This window comes from Tamandua tetradactyla, chromosome 9 (genome assembly GCF_023851605.1).
Source record: "Tamandua tetradactyla isolate mTamTet1 chromosome 9, mTamTet1.pri, whole genome shotgun sequence".
NCBI classification, from domain to species: Eukaryota; Metazoa; Chordata; class Mammalia; order Pilosa; family Myrmecophagidae; genus Tamandua; species Tamandua tetradactyla.
Genome location: NC_135335.1, coordinates 5,549,918 through 5,566,162, shown reverse-complemented (window position 1 = coordinate 5,566,162; position 16,245 = coordinate 5,549,918). Strand labels below are relative to the sequence as shown.

At 48.4% G+C, this 16,245-nt stretch overlaps 1 protein-coding gene across 3 annotated transcripts in view; it reads left to right on the top strand.

The window, feature by feature from the left end:
• The window catches only part of IGHMBP2 (immunoglobulin mu DNA binding protein 2), a 37,659-nt gene extending 36,193 nt beyond the window's left edge, over positions 1–1,466 (top strand). For 2 of the 3 annotated variants that reach the window (XM_077115441.1, XM_077115440.1), the window contains exons 15-16: positions 214–460; positions 805–1,466. In XM_077115441.1, coding sequence (XP_076971556.1) covers positions 214–411 — 198 coding nt within the window. In that variant the 3' untranslated portion in view covers positions 412–460; positions 805–1,466. Of the gene's footprint in view, positions 1–213; positions 461–804 lie in introns of those variants that run through there. The other variant, XR_013157489.1, reaches the window with a different exon arrangement.
• The last annotated feature ends 14,779 nt before the right edge of the window (positions 1,467–16,245 follow it).

Genomic DNA, 16,245 nt, shown 5'->3' with positions numbered 1-16,245 from the left:
ATGTCTGCGTGGCCAGCCAATCCTGGAAGGACCCCTCGGTGGTGCCCTTTCCTGTCTACGCACCGGGAGGACAGAGCTGAGGTCACCAGCCTCCAGCCCGGAAGGGTGTGGGGTCCATGCAGGGGCCTCCCGGACGCCTGGCTCTGATGGCAGACTTGGAGGGTCTTCTCTCCCTCCCCTGCTCTCCCCGCGCTGACTGTTGTGTCCTCCCAGGTCCACGGCTGTGGGGAGAGGGCTCGCGCCCAGGCTCGGCAGAGGATCAGCAGGGAGGGGGTCCTCTGTGCCGGCAGTGGGACCAAGGACAGGTCCTTGGACCCCGCCAAGAGGGCCCAGCTCCAGAGGAGGCTGGACAGGAGGCTGGACGAGCTGACCAGCCAGAGGAAGAGCAAGAAAAAGGAGCAGGGAAAATGACAGACTGGGTTTCCGCACGGGGCCGTCAGAGCACGTCTTTAAAAACATGGTGAGGGGCAAGCAGGGCTGCTCTGAGGGGAGGGGTCCCCCTACCAGCCTGGGACAAGCCCGGGGTGCTCTCTGCTCCCCCATGGCTGCCTCAGGTGACACCGTGCGGCAGATCCACACCTGCCTGCACTGGAGCCCTGCGGGGAGGGGAGTCCTGGGGGGGAGATGGGGTCTCATGACAGTGGAGCTTTTCTAGCATGACAGTGGAGGGAGGTACTTTGGGAATAAGATAGTCAGATACCAGTTGCCCCTTTCACTGTTCTGACTTGATGGGGCCCAGGGTAAGTGTGTCTCCCTCCTCATTCTCACCTCGTACCATTTTCTCGCCTCTGTCTTCACTCCCAGGCAGAAGAAATTCCTGTGTCTGACTCCTCAGAGTACTCCAGGGAGGCTCAGGAAGGTTCCATTTCCTTGGAGCGTTTGACCTAAAACTCTGAAAAAGGCACGTGGCCCCTGTCCTGGGCTGCCAGCTTCCAGCCTGTTAGGATTCGGGCATTTAAAGTCAGCCAGAAACCCAGGCCCAGTTAGTAGGGTCTTAGATGGGTTCTGAGGACACCCAGGCCTTTTCCCCTCGTGTTTCCATGTGGCCACCTTGCTGTTGGTGGAACCCACAACTTTGCCATGCAACTGTTTGCATCTCCTGACGGAGCCCCTGCTGTGCAGCAGACAGCTCCAGGGTGCACTGCCTGCTCTCTTGAAATCTGGAGGGTCCCCGTGGGTGGTCCGTGACCCTCGTTCTGGTGCACGGAGGCCTCCTGGCCCTGGGCCTGTGCCAGCCTGTCCTGGGGCTGCGTGGGGAGAGGGGTGGGTACTGCTGGGCCCATGGCTGTGCTGGGAAAGTGCCCCAGAGAGTGCAGACCCAGCACCTTCCAGAGACAGTCTCCACTGTGCTTTGCCATTGATAATTATTTAAGAGAACCTCAGAGGAACGTATTATTTTAGCCCCAGATTTTTATTTCAAAAGGATATAAGTTATTATAAAAGTAAATAAAATATTAAGTTCCTGACCATGTATGCTTGTCATGTGTCTAAAATGAGCTAATTCCTTTGCCCTTTTGCTCCGTTTGTCACATTCTTGGTGCAGTCGGGTACATGGGCCGGGCTCAGGTTTGCCCCGAGTCCTCAGGGTCTCGGGTGGTGCCCGGTGAGTGGGACTCAGCCCGCGGGCCACTGAACAGATGACAAGGAGGAGAAAAAGGATTGTGGTTTGTTCTGACTTTGCCAACTGGAATGAAAGTTTCAAATTAGGACGTTTAGAAAGGAAAAGTGCAGGGAAGGGTGGCCTGAGCTGTGTGGAAGGGTGCGGCTGGCGGCAGAGGGCCCCTGCACATGGGGCAGTGGGGTGGGTGGCTGGAGATGCGGCCTCCCTGTGGGTGGGGGTCTCCCCAGCCTCTCCCGAGTCTGCCTCCTGCCTTCCCCCGGGCAGCCCAGGCCACGCTCTCCCTGTCTTTTGCCTGAGCAACTTTCCCCTCCGACTTCCTCTTTGCATCCAGCCTTCCCGACGGGTGGTCCCGGTGACCACGGTTTTGGCCTCTGTCCCCCTCAGGACCCTCATCTGTCCCATCGTCGTGCCACCGCCCCAAGTGCCATTTATTTAGTGCATTTATGGAGCATGTCCTACATGTAGACACAGCGCGCTGTTCTAGTTCTGCCTTTGCCACACTCGGGGACGCGCCAACCCCGTTCAGGCCTTGCCAGCCCCTGCCACCCACCTGGCCCCTTCCTCCCCGCTGGCTGGACACATTTTTGGCCTGGCCTCTCTGAGCAGGTTTAGGCTGTGCAGGTGAAGGGTGGATGGGGTGGCAGCCCTACTGAGGCTCACTGTGGTCACCCCCACAGTTCATCTCTAAGTGAGCGCACCAGAGGGACAGGAGCTGTGGCCAGAGGAAGCAGACATGACGACAGGTGACTGCAGGGTGACGAGGCGTGTGCTGGAGCCTTGGCTGGAGGTATGGAGGTGCCAGCCGAGGACGCACCCTCTCTCCCCCTCTCTTCCGTGATAAGCATCGATTAGCAGACAGGAGGGCCGTGCGCCCACAGCTGGAGCTTACCCTCCTGGCTCCGGTGGAGCCAGGTGCAGGGATGGCACAGGCTTCCCACAGGGCAGTCAGAGCTCTGCCCTGGGCTTGACACTCAGGTGCCCTGGGCTTTCCCGGGCATGGCCAGCAGCCACCCCCCACCCCCCACATCCTAGAGGAGCCCTGGCTGCAGGGAAGGAGGACAGCACAGAAACAGGGCCAAAAGCAGGGTTGGGGAGTGACCTGATGACACTGAGCACCGGATCCAGGCACACCTGGCCCCACCCATCCTTCCCAAGGCCTGAACCAGTGAATTCGGCTCGCTGATCCCCTTGTGTCCACACTGATTCCTCGCGTGTCTGCGCCCGTTTGTCTTTCTGGCCTTGCCCAGTCCCAGCAACAGGCGGTGCTGAGTCAGTGTGCCTCCTCCCAACACAAAGAGGAGGATTAGAACCCCAGCCCCCGTACCTTCATCCACGTGCTCCACCTGTGGGCCGCCCTCCAGGAAGAGCCCGAAGTGAAGGAGGGCAGTGCCGCTAGTGTGGGGCAGTGGAAGCCTCTGCACGGGGAGGCCCTGATCCAATCGCCACCACCAACACCGGCTGGGCGAGCCCTGGACCAGGGCCAGTGATTTCCAAGGCAGCCACGGCAGGGAGCCAGGCACAAGGACCCTGCCCTGCACTGAGCAGCCCTTCCTTCCCCTCTGACCCCCACGCAGGTCACGGGGGTGGGGGGCACAGAAAGATGTCAGCATTGAAGGTCACAATACAAAAAGTTTCCATTTCCCATCCCAGAGAGACCTTGTTAGGAAAATGTGAAAAGTTGGTTGCTTGAGAAACATCCTACAGTTTGGCCTGGATGGGATAGTCCAAAAAAAGGAAATAAAAATATCCAAGCAAAGTTATTCCCAGCTAGCAAGTGTGGTCTTGCTAGCAGTACCTGCACCCTTCTAGAAAGAACAGCCCAGAGCGGAGGTTCTCCTTCTGGGGACAACAGCAAGCTTTCTCCCCGCTCTGGGGCTGCCCAGGGACCAAGGAGCAGGTCAGCTGCCAGCCCGAGCTGCTGGTCTGATCCCAAGAGCCTGCCCCTCTGCATTGCATTCCCCATGCCTCGTTCCTGCCGGGCAGCAGAGCCCACCTGGCCCCTGCCGGTGACCCACGACCACAGCTGGGTTGGGCCTGGCTCTGTGTTTGCTTCAGTTTGTAGGGCATGCTCCCCAGAGGGGTCGGGACAAGCGTGGGCTCAGGGGCCCTGGGCTGCCTTGGGACCTCTGAAGCCCAATTTATAAGCTGGCACTAAAGAGGAATGGTGTCCCATGCCAGGAGCATTGCAAAAGTTGCAGCCTTATTTGGTCTGGAAACTTCTTTGCTTGGAGGAAAAGGGGAGCGAGTAAGCAGCCTTCTCATCTGGGCAAGGAGATATGTGGCCCATTTGTACTTACGCAGGATGACTGTCAGGTGCTGAATTGCCTTGCTCTCTCCAGTCTCTTTTTCCTACTTGCCTCCCGGCTCTTTATCCATAGCAGTTCTCCCTTTTTTTCTGGAACCATACCTCTTCCTTGCCCTCAACCACCAGCAAGTTATTTTGTTTTATAGGTGTGCTGGTTTGAAAGGAAGTATGCCCTCAAGAAAAGCCATGTTTTAATATAAATCCCATTTCATAAAGGTAGAATAATCTCTATTCAATACTGTATGTTTGAAACTGTAATGAGATCATCTCCCTGGATGATGTGATTTAGTCAAGAATGATTGTTAAACTGGATTAGGGGACGACATGTCTCTACCCATTTGGGTGGGTCTTGATTGGTTTATTGGAGTCCTATAAAAGAGGAAGTATTTTGGAGAATGAGAGATTCAGAGAGAGCAGAGAATGCTGCAGCACCATGAAGCAGAGTCCATGAGCCAATGACCTTTGGAGATGATGAAGGAAAATGCCTCCCAGGGAGCTTCATGAAACAGGAAGCCAGGAGAGAAAGCTAGCAGATGACGCCGTGTTCGCCATGTGCCCTTCCAGCTGAGAGAGAAGCCCTGACTGCGTTCGCCATGTGCCTTCTCACTTGAGAGAGAAACCCTGAACCTCATTGACCTTCTTGAACCAAGGTATCTTTCCCTGGATGCCTTAGATTGGACATTTCTATAGACTTGTTTTAATTGGGACATTTTCTCGGCCTTAGAACTATAAACCAGCAACTCATTAAATTCTCCCTTTTTAAAAGCCATTCTGTTTCTGGTATGTTGCATTCCAGCAGCTAGCAAACTAGAACAATAGGTTTGTTGAGGTATAATTTACATATCATAACAGTCACCCTTGGGAATCTACAAGTCAGTGAGTTTTAGTAAATTTGCAGGGTTTTGCAGTCCATCCCCTTCACCACTTTGTGGTCAGTCCCTGTCCCATCCCTGTTCCCGGCAATTACCGCCCTGCTTTCTGGAGAAAGCGTTTGTATAAACGGAATCGCATGATGTGTTATATTGCCTCCAGCTTCTTTAACTTAGCATGGTGTTTTTGAGGTTTGCCCACATTTGTTTTCATGACTGAGTAATATTCCATCATATGGACATATGCATTTATTTATCCATTTGTCAGTCAATGGATGTTTATATTGTTTCCACTTTTTAAAAATTATTTTAAAATCAGATTTATTGCAATGTGATTTACACTTAGAAAAATTCAGTTTTATGTTAGTTTAACAGATGTATAGAGTTGTGAAACCACCACCACAATGACATATATGAAACATTTTTCTTACTCCAAAAAGTTGCCTATTGCTCCTTCATAAGTTGTTTTTTTTAATTTTTTAAAAATTTACTTATTATTAAAAAATTAAGAACAAACAAAAACATTATCATTCTATTCTACATATATAATCAGTAATTCTCAATATCATCACACAGTTACATATTCATCATTTCTTAGAACATTTGCATCAGTTCAGAAAAAGAAATAAAAAGACAACAGAAAAAGAAATAAAATGATAACAGAGAGGAAAAAAAAAGATTATACACACCATACCCCTTACCCCTTGCTTTCATTTATCACTAGCATTTCAAACTAAATTTATTTTAACATTTGTTCCCCATGTTATTTATTTTTATTCCATATGTTCTACTCGTCTGTTGATAAGGTAGATAAAAGGAGCATCAGACACAAGGTTTTCACAATCACACAGTCATATTGTGAAAGCTATATCATTATACAATCATCATCAAGAAACATGGCTACTGGAACACAGCTCTACATTTTCAGGCAGTTCCCTCCAGCCTCTCCATTACGTCTTGGTTAACAAGGTGATATCTACTTAATGTTCCCACTTTTTTGACCATTGTGAACAAAGTTGCTGTGAATATTTGCACGTGGACATGTGTTTTCATTTCTCTTGGGTTGTTTCCTAGATATGGAATTGCTGGGTTATATGGTGAATTTATATTTTTAAGGAACTAGCAAGCTTTCTTAAAATGGTAGTATCCTTTTACATTCTCAACAGTAGTGTATGAGCGTTCCAGTTTCTCCATGTCCTCATCAACACTTGTAATTGTCTGTCTTTCAGATTTTAGCCATTCTAGTGGACTCTCACTGTACTTTTAGCTTGTGTTTTCCTAATTAATAATGGTGTTGAGCACTTTTTCATGTGCTTATTAGGCATTTGATATCTGCTTTGGTAAAATGTACATTCAAATCTTGTACCCGTTTTTTTTCAATTGAATTTTTGTCTTCTTATTGGGATATGAGAGTTCTTTATATATTCTTTTACCAGAGATATGATTTGCAAATATTTTTCCCTGGTCTGTGACTTCTCTTCTCATTTTCCTAATGCTTTCTTTTGAAGTACAAAGGTTTTCAATTTCAATGAAGTCCATTTTATCATTGTTTTTATTTTTATGGCTATAGTTTTAGAGTTCTGTTCAAGAACTCTACCTAGCATGAGATTATGAAGATTTTAGACATTATAAAGGTTTAGCTTTTACGTTTAGATCCATGTCCATTTTTAGCTCATTTTTGTGAGTCTAAGTTCATTTTTTGTTTCATATGGATATCCAGTTTTCTCAGCACTATTAGTTGAAGAGACTGTCCTTTCTTCATTGAATTATCTTGGCATTTTGTGGAAAATCAATTGGACATAATTGTAAAGGCTTATTTCTGGATTCCTGGTTCTCCTCCATTGATCTGTATGTCTTGTTACTGTAGCTTTATAATAAATAATGAAATCAGCTATCCTAAGTCTTTTGTATTTCCTTATAAGTTTTAGGATCAGATTATCAATCTCTATAAAATCTTGTTGGGACTTTAATCGAATCACATTAACTCTGTCAATCAATTTGGGGAGAATTGCAGTCTTTATAATATTGATTCTTCCAGTCCATGACTATGGAATAGCTCCCCATTTATTTGATCTACTTTAATTTCTTGCAGCAATATTTTGTTGTGTTTAATGTGCAAATTTTTAACCTCTTCTGTATTCCTAAATATTTTACTTTTTGCTGCTATTGTGAATGGATTTTTTTCTTAAATTCATTTTCTGATTGTTCATTGTTAGTATATAGAATACAGTTGTTTTTGAATATTTATGTTGTATCCTGCAACCCTACTAAACTCATTCGTTAGTTCTAGTAGTATTTTGTGGATTCCTTTTGATTTTCTATGCATACAATTATGAATCTGTGAAGAAAGATAGTTTTACTTCTTTTTTATTTCAATGTGGGTTCTTTAATTGTTTTCCTTTTTCTGTAATGCACTGGCTAGAACCTCTAGTACAAAGTCATATGGAAGAGGTGAGGGCAAATGTCCTTGCCTTGTTCTCTATCTTAGGGGGAAATATTTCAATCTTTTATTATTAAGTATAGTATTAGCGGTAGGTTTCTTTGTAAAGTTGAGGAAGTGCCCTTATATTCTTAGTTTGTTAGGATATTTTTGTTTGTATTTGTTTTATCATGAATATGTTTTGCACCTTGTTATTTGCTTTTTCTATATCTATTGAGATAATACGAGGTTTTTGTTCTTTATCCTATTAATATGGAGTGTTATTGTTCTAGTTTGCTAGCTGCTGGAATGCAATATACCAGAATCAGAATGGCCTTTAAAAAGGAGACTTTAATAAGTTGCTAGTTTGCAGTTCTAAGGCCAAGAAAATATCCCAATTAAAACAAGTCTATAGAAATGTCCAATCTAAGGCATCCGGGGAACGATACCTTGGTTCAAGAAGGCCCGATGAAGTTCAGGGTTTCTCTCTCAAATGTGAAGGCACATGGTGGACACTGTCAGGGTTTCTGTCTTGGCTGGAAGGGCACATGGTGAGCACAGCATCAAGTGCTAGCTTTCTCTCCTGGCTTCCTGTTTCATGAAGCTCCCCGGGAGGCATTTTCCTTCTTCATCTCCAAAGGTTGCTGTCTGGTGGACTCTGCTTCATGGTGCTACAGCATTCTCTGCTCTCTCTGAATCTCTTGCTTTCTCCAAAATGTTCCCTCTTTTATAGGACTCCAGAAACTAATCAAGACCCATCCAAATAGGTGGAGACGCATTTCCCCCAATCCAGCTTAACAGCCACTCTTGATTGGGCTACATCTCCAGGGAGATGATCTAATTACAGATTCAAACATACCATATTGAGTAGGGATTATTCTGCTTTTACAAAATGGGATTTAGATTAAAACATGGCTTTTCTAGGGGACATCCATCCTTTCAAACCAGCACAATTATATTAGTTGATTTGTGAACGTTAAACCAACCCTGAATTCCTGAGATAAATCCCACCTGGTCATGGGTATAGTTTTTCCATGTGATTTTCTCATTCACTTTTCTCAATGACTTTATGAGGTTTATACCACTATTAAACCATCTCACTGGTGAGAACCTGAGGACCAGGGACACTCGGTCAAGGACCTGCCGGCCTGAGGTCACTAGGGGCTAAGAACCCTGACCTTGGAATTCAAGGTCACCTGGCTCTGAAGCTAGGGCGCTTTCCATTCCTTCAGGCTGCCTCTTACACTGTTTTTTCGAATATATTCTAAAACATGTATCACTAACGTGTCATTTTAACTATTTAAAAATATACAATTGAGTGGCATTAATTACATTCACGATGTTGTGTCGCCGCCACCGCTGTCTATTTCCAAAGCTTTCCATTGCCCCAAATAGGAATCCTTTACCCATTTAGCAATAACTCCCCAATCCCCTCTCTCTGTCCCCTGGTAACCTCTAATCTACTTTCTGTTTCTATGAATTTGCATGTTCCATTTATTTCATGTAAGTGGAATAATACAATATGAGTCTTCTTGTGTCTCTCTTATTTCACACAGCATGATGCCTTCAGGGTTCATCCATGTGGTAGCGTGTACCAGCCCTTCATCCTTCTATACGGCCAAGTAGTATTCCATTGTATGGGAGGACCACGTTCTGTTTAGCCTTCATGTGGATGGACAGTTGGGTTGTTCCCACCTTTTGGCTATTGCAGCTATGAACATTGGTGTACAAGTATCTGTTTGAGTTCTTGTTCTCAATTCTTTTGGGTATGTAGTTGATAAAATATGTTGTTGCTGGGGCCTATAACAAAAACATCTGAAAGCCAGTTTTGGGGGCTTCCCCAAACCCAAAGTGAACCTCCATACGGAGCAGCCATCCTTGGATTCTTCTCATAAAATGAGAGAAATTTCAGGACCCAGAGAAACAGAACCCCTCCGAAGGGTTTCCCACATCCCTGAATTCTCTGCTTCCCACACCACCAGCCCGGGCTCAGACTTGGCGTGCACTTGTTTTAGCTCTTGGCCCGGAAGTGGCGGACTCCAGCAGCCCATAGATGACCTTGGCCGTGACCTGACACTGCTCGCTCCCACTGATGGGGGGACGGACGGATGCGGGGCCCCAGGTGAGGCCCTGTGGCTTGGACTTTGAGGCCCGTGGGGCCTGAGATTCACCCTGGGCGCTGCTCAGCAGTCAGCCCAAGGCCGAGCCTCTGCGGGACTGTCCCTCTTCTTTAGAGAAGGGTAGTGTTCTGGTCCCCTTTTCATGGTCAAGAGGGCGGGGTTTGTGAGCAGCTGCGTTATCCCCTCCCAGCCCCCAGCGCTTAGCTCCGGCAGACAAGGCCCTTAGCCAGTGCAAACAGTTTTTCAGCCTTGGCCGTGCATGCGCACTGGCAAGCCCTCCGGTGGGGCCAGTGGGGTCCCTGAGCAGGGAAAGAGCCCGTCTCCTGCTGGCGCCAAGGAGCGCGGGTCTTGCGTTCACTCTTCTTGACCCTTGTGGGGAGGCAGTGGGAGATCAGGCCTCGGGGGGACAGTCCCCAGCCCCCGTCATGGGGGCAGCTGGTTTGCAGTGAGACTTCAGGTGAGGACGCCTCCCCCCCACCCCAATCCCCGACCCAGCTCTCAGCAGTGATACAAAAAAAAAAAAAGGAAAAAATTTGAAAAACACGTAGTCACACTCAACATGACAAACATCTGTTTTCCTAAAAAGAGAAATTGTGCAGTCAGGGTGGCGAGGAGGGGTGGGGTGGTAGCTGGGGGCCTGCTGGATGGCAAACAGCACACAGGGCCTGGAATTTTCTCCCTGGGGGCAACGAGAAAGAGAGGGACCTATTCGGACGTGGGGATGAGAGCCAAGTTCCATAAAACTAGATGCTGGGCAGGGCTTCCCGGTTTCGTCAGAGGAGAAAAAAAAAAAGGCTGTGCCAGTTACCATGGCTGCATAACAAATTTACCCAAAACTCCGTGGCACAAAACCATTTATTATGCTCACAGATTCTGTGGGTCAGGAATTTGGTCAGAGCATGGCAGGACACAGAGACTCCCAAGTCTGGGCCCCTTGCCTCAATTTGTCTCCCAGAGCTCGTCCCCAGCTTAGCTCCACCCCCTGCCGTCCTGACTCCCTCACTCATCTTCTCCAGAGACTCCGCTCTCAGTGGGCCCCGTGCCCAAATCCCCAGCCTTCCTCGTAGCTTTAAAAGCCGGTTATACACTGCAGAATCCCGAGTGAACGCCTTCGTCCTAATCTTCTTCCCCAAATTCTGAGTGTCTGCTCATGCCCCCACTTGGATATTCAATAGGCATCTCCAACTTTCAAAACCGAGCTCCTGGCCTGCTCCTCTGTCACTGGTTGGATGGAGGACCCCCCAAAGAGTGGTCCACCTTCTAATCCCTGGAACCTGTGCTTGGGACCTTATTTGGGAAAAGAGTCTTTGCAGATGTAATTCATTAAAGGATTTTGAGATGAGGATGTCATGCTGGTTTCTCTGGGTGGGCCCTAAATCCAACAATGAGGGTCCTTCTAGGAGACACAGAGGAGAGCGGGAGAAGGGGAGGCTGTATGAAGACAAAGGCAGAGATTGAAAGGAAGCGGCCATGAGCTGAGAAACTCCTGGATCGTGGGAGCTGGAAGAGGCAGGGAGGAGTCTCCTCTAAAACCCCTGCCAACACCTTGACCCCAGGCTCCTTCTCCCTCCAGAACTGGAGGGAGTTGCTGCAAGCCACCCAGTCTGTGGGACTTTGTTACAGCAGCCTCAGGAAACTTCACCGCCCTCCAAACTGGCAGTTCCGTCTTTCGGGGTTCTCATCCCTGAAATCTTGGCATGACCCAAGACAACTGTCTTTCTCTTAGAGCCCTCACTATATTTGTCTGCAAATCCTGTTTGCTCTGCCTTCAAAATAGGCTCCGCCTCTGACCACGTCTCATCAGCTGCTGCCCCAGTCCAGCTCCCAGTGCCTGTCCCCTGAATTTCATTACCTGCATCCTCTCTACCTTACTCTCCGTTGATGGCTGCTGGCTCTTCACATACATCATTCCGCCTCAAATCCACTGCTCTGTTCCCAACTCTGCAAGCCACATTCTCAGACCCCCGTTCTGCCAAGAGCAGGCAGCAGAGGGAGACTAGAGGATGTATTTTCCGGTCCCTCTCGATGCCGCTGCGGCAGAGGCAGCTTCTGGCTCAGGTCTCTTTTGACAGTGCTTCTAGAACCATCCTCAGACTTTTGAGTGCCTACTCTGGAGCAGGTCCTTTGAGCTTCTCCATTCTGGAAACCTCTGTCTCCTTCTAGCTTCCTGGTTCTAATTGTGGTAGCTGCTTCCTGTGATGATTTTCTCTAGGCAGCCAATATCCTGTATTAAATCCCCTCTGTTCGAAGTACCTGGCATGGTTCCCCCTTTCTCGACTGCATCCTTACTGATACTTCAGACTTCTTGCTCTCAACCTTGGCCCACCCCCCCACCCCCTGCCTCTGTGAGCTATTCTCAGCAAAACCCAGAGAGATCTTTTGAGGTGCAGCCAGACTCCTGGCCCAGCCCTCCCAGGGTCCCCTGTCACACGGAGACAAAAGGAATGGCCTGGAGTTTGGAGTAAAAAGGGGGGCTCTGGAGTTCAGTGTAAACTGGAGAAGCTGAATGATTTGATTACAAATGCTACAAATCTTAATGACAACCACCGTTACCATATCTGTCTACTGCGCTGGCTCAGTGGTTTTATCCCAACTTGCGGCTCACACCCCTTTGGTGGGTTGTGAAATTGGTACAGTGAGTTGCCAGCAAGATTTTAACAAAAGTGAAATGAAATAGAATAGGATAAGACAGCATAGAAAATAGAGCAGCAAATGGAGTTGAAGTAAGCGCTGTTGATGAAACTTTCATTCAGTTGTGTGTGTGTGTGTGTGTGTCTACTGAATCTTATGTACAATGCATTTCTTTGTGTGGGTCTTCCATTAAAAGCTGCGTTATTCATGGGCCCAACTGGGTCCATCCACTGTCACCCAGGAACTCTACCTGGGAGCATTTTCTTGAATCATTTTTCTATCATTTGTATGGCAAACATGAACCCAGTTTCTAGTTTTCGTCTCTCTTCCCTCCCATTTTCTACCTCTTGGGCTTTTCTTTTTTATGAGATTTTCCTCAAACTTCTTTTCCTGCCCTCTCACGATCACCTTTTAATCCTCAAGGACGCCTTCTTTGGGCTCCTTTTTTGTAGGACTCGCTGCTTGGGTACAGTTATTGGTGGATTTTTTGTTGTGGCTGATGTTTTCTTCTTCCTGTGGAGTTTTTATTTCCTACGAACCGCTTTTGTCGGCCTTTTTCATTGAGGCTCAGTTCAGACCGTTGCAGTCACCTGCTCGCATTTCACGAGGAGCGCAGCTCTACATGGAGGTATGGGGCTCACTGAGTGGGCTCATCCCCCCCCCCCCCCATGAGCTGGGAACCTTAGAAGTCTTCCTTGCATGCCCCTCGCCGAGCGGCTTTGCATTCCCCACTCCAGAGAACAGATCTGCCACCAGGCTTTGCCAGAGCTGGGGAGGGGCAAGCCACAGAAGAGATTGGATCTGAGCACGTATCTGCTTTGCAAACAGACTTCCATCCATCCTCCTTGTTTTTGCAGCCCTTCACCCCACTTCCTGAGCACCAAGAACCCCAGTCCTGGGCCTTTTGCTGATTCTGCTCTATTACTGTTTTGGGTTCTCGGTTTCTCCTCCTGCCAGCTCAGGATTCAATGTTCCTAAATTGGTGAAGTCCTTTATTACTTGGGCATTTGCTTGTAGGTTTTTGCCTTCCAAAACCCCTACTGTCTGTGCAGCGAACATGGGCAGATGTGCGCGTCGTCTCTGCCGCCTGTTCCCAGAAGTCGCTCTACGATACACGTGCACATAATCTCATATTTTACATTCGTCATTATTGCGGTAAAATATGCATAACATAAAAATCTTTTTAACCGCTGTACGTGTACCATTCTGTGACATTAAGTACACTGGCAGGGTTGTGTAACTTTCACTGTTGCCTATTTCTAGAACATTTTCATCCTCCCAAACAGAAACTCAGACCCATTAAACAAACACTCCCCATTTCCCCTTACCCTCTTTTTGCAAAGGGAAAGTCTTCTTTTTGCAAATGCTTAGTAAACATTTTATATAATATAATAATTTAATGCTAATGTTTAATGGTAAAAGTAGGACATGAAACTATATATTCGGTATGTTCTAACGTATTATATAATATATACATAAAAAAGATGGAAAGGTGTAATGCCAAATTGTAAACACTTTCTGGCCTTTGGGACTTGGGGTGATTCTTGTTATCTTTAATGTGCTTTTTAAATTTTTGCATCTGTGAGTTTTTCTAGAGTGGTGAGTGTTAGCTTTGTTATCTAGACAAAAGTTCTGCTGGCTGGCTGGCTTTCCAGCTGCAGTGTATTATGGCGAGAACCAAGGAGAGGCCCCAGCTGCATTGGCTGCTGCCTCCCTTCTCCGGCTTGGGCCCTGCCTGCTCCACAGTGACGGGGCTTCAGGTGGCGGAGCCCCCAATGGGGAGGTGGAGGAGGGCAGCGAGCAGCAGGTGACGGGTCTGATCTGTGATTTCGGAAGAGCCCTGTGGTTCCATCCAGGAGGAGAAGGCAGCTGAGGTGGGCATGAGCTGCTCACAGAACCCCCCCCCCCCAAGGAAATGGAGCAAATCGGAGGAGAGGCTGGGGGCCGGGGGCAGGAGCTCGGTGGCCGAATACTCACGGGTGAAATCAGCAGCGCTCGTTGCCTGACCCATGGCAGGCGGTGAGCAGCCAGGAGCATTTGCACGTTTCTGGCGTGAGTGATTGGATGACTTCATAGCTCAGGAAGCAGGACCCAAATGTTCTTAATAATAATTAAATTTCTTTCATTTTTAAATTTGCATATGCTGCCCAGAAGCTCTGGCCTTGCTGGAAATGCATGTGCATGAAGAATTCCAGATTTTTCTAGGGTTGTCAGGTCGCTTGGCATCTGCTGCCGGTATGTTCCACAGCACTCACTCGGGTCCTCTGCTCGTGGGCAGGAGCAGGGAAGGCCACAGTCCCTCTGGGGGTGCAGCAGCTGGGGGCAAAGGTAGCAGCTGCCCTGGGGTGTGCCTGTCTGAAGTTGACCACTCAGGCCCCGGGCTCTTCCTCTTGCTGCCCAGGGTAAGGTGGGAGAATCTGTGTATTTACTTGCTCATGGACCAGTTGTCACAGCTCAGTACATCTTGCACCTGGATTGCTGGGGAGATGCCTGACAGCACCAGCTCTGCTCCCAGAACCCACCTTGGTTGCAGTCATGGGCTTTGATTGGTCCAAGCACGTGTGGTCGTGACCCACACTTGCTCTGGGGGTGCAGGGGAGACCTGGTTCTGGCTGATGTATGGGGGAGGGGAGGCCAACTGGGGGCCCCTGGGAGAAGTTCGCCTTCCCACTCAAAGAAGAGTCATTTGCAGGTCTCTCTCTCTCATTACTCTGGCTCCAGCCTTTGAATGCTGTTGAGTGGGGAGATGATGTATGAGACCGTGCAACCCTTTTGTGATACGAATATGTCCGAGGACAAAAGCCAGCCCCCCCTCCCCGCCATCTGCCCTGAAGATGGCAGCCTGGAGTGGGAAGCACCAGCCCCAATGGCATCAGGCAGCTACCAGGTCCATCCGAGGCTAGCCACTCTGGACTTTTTATTGCACAAGGTAAAAGTCCCATGCCATAAAACTGTACAATTCAGTGGCATCTGTACCTTCACAGTGTTGTACAACCATCACCTCTATCTAGTTCTAAAACATTTTCATCACCCCAAGAAGAAGCCCTGTACCTTTGGCAGTCACCCCCCTGAGCCCCTGGAAACCACACTCTGCTTTCTGTCTTTGTAGATCTACCTATTCTGGGTATTTCATATAGATGGAATCATATGGTCGGTGTTTCGTTTAGCCTGAAGTTTCCAAGGCCTGTCCACATTGCTGCCGACATTGGAACTTTGTGTGGCTACACCACATTTATATCCATTCGTCTCTGCCCACCGCATCACGTCTCCACTCATCAGCTGATGGTCGTTTGGTTTATTTCACTTTCTAGCCGTTATGAATAGGCTCCTATAAATACTCATGTACAAGTGTTTTTATGAGCCTATGTTTTGACTTCTTTTGGGTTCATCCTTGGGAGTTGACTTGCTAGGTCTTTCGGTAATTCTCTGTGCTCTGGACTTCTTGAAGAGCAGACAGTGCTTCAGGAGGCATCATTGGCCAGAGTTTACTTTTAGCTGAAAGCGTCCCTAACCGGTCTACTTGTCCATCTGGAGACATGTGTCCTAGTTCCCCTGGGACACTTCCTGGCTTACCCCTTGTCCCCGAGGAAAGTCCTGGTTTAAATAAGTTTGTTTTTTTGCATGAGCGGGCACTGGGAATTGAACCCGGGTCTCCGGCATGGCAGGCGAGAACTCTGCTTGCTGAGCCGCCATGGCCCACCCTAAATGATAAGTTTTGCTTACTATGGCATCTCCCCTGTTGCAGGCAGGGCTGGGAGAGCTCAGCTGTGAAGGGGGTAATAATGACAGTTGTGACAAATCGTAAGGGACAGGGCCTCCCTCGATTGGGGGGTCCTCTGAGCCAGGCTCTTTGTACCTCTGCACTCATGGGGCCCTTCTCGCCTCTCTGAACTCGTTATCTCCATTTTTCAGATCAGGAAACAGAGGTGCAGGGCAGGTGAGAGGACCTGCCGGCCATTGGCAGAACCAGAGCTGGTTTCACTTCCTAGGCTAAGGCCAAAAGCCATGATGGTTTTGATCCCTGGTTAAGCTGCCTCCCCGCAGCCTCCAGAACTTCACTTGACGACAAGAGCCAAGGCTCACACGGGTCCGTTTTGCAGAGAAATTTGCAGAAATCATGATAAAACCCAAGTCAGAATACACCCAGCCAGCCAGGCTATTTTAAGGCTTTGCGGATTATCTTCCAGATGCTTGCATAATTTTACGTGGTTGCCTCGAATTTTTTATGCCTCTGTGGGCTGTTACTTTTCACTTAATGTGTCATAAACATTTCCCTATGT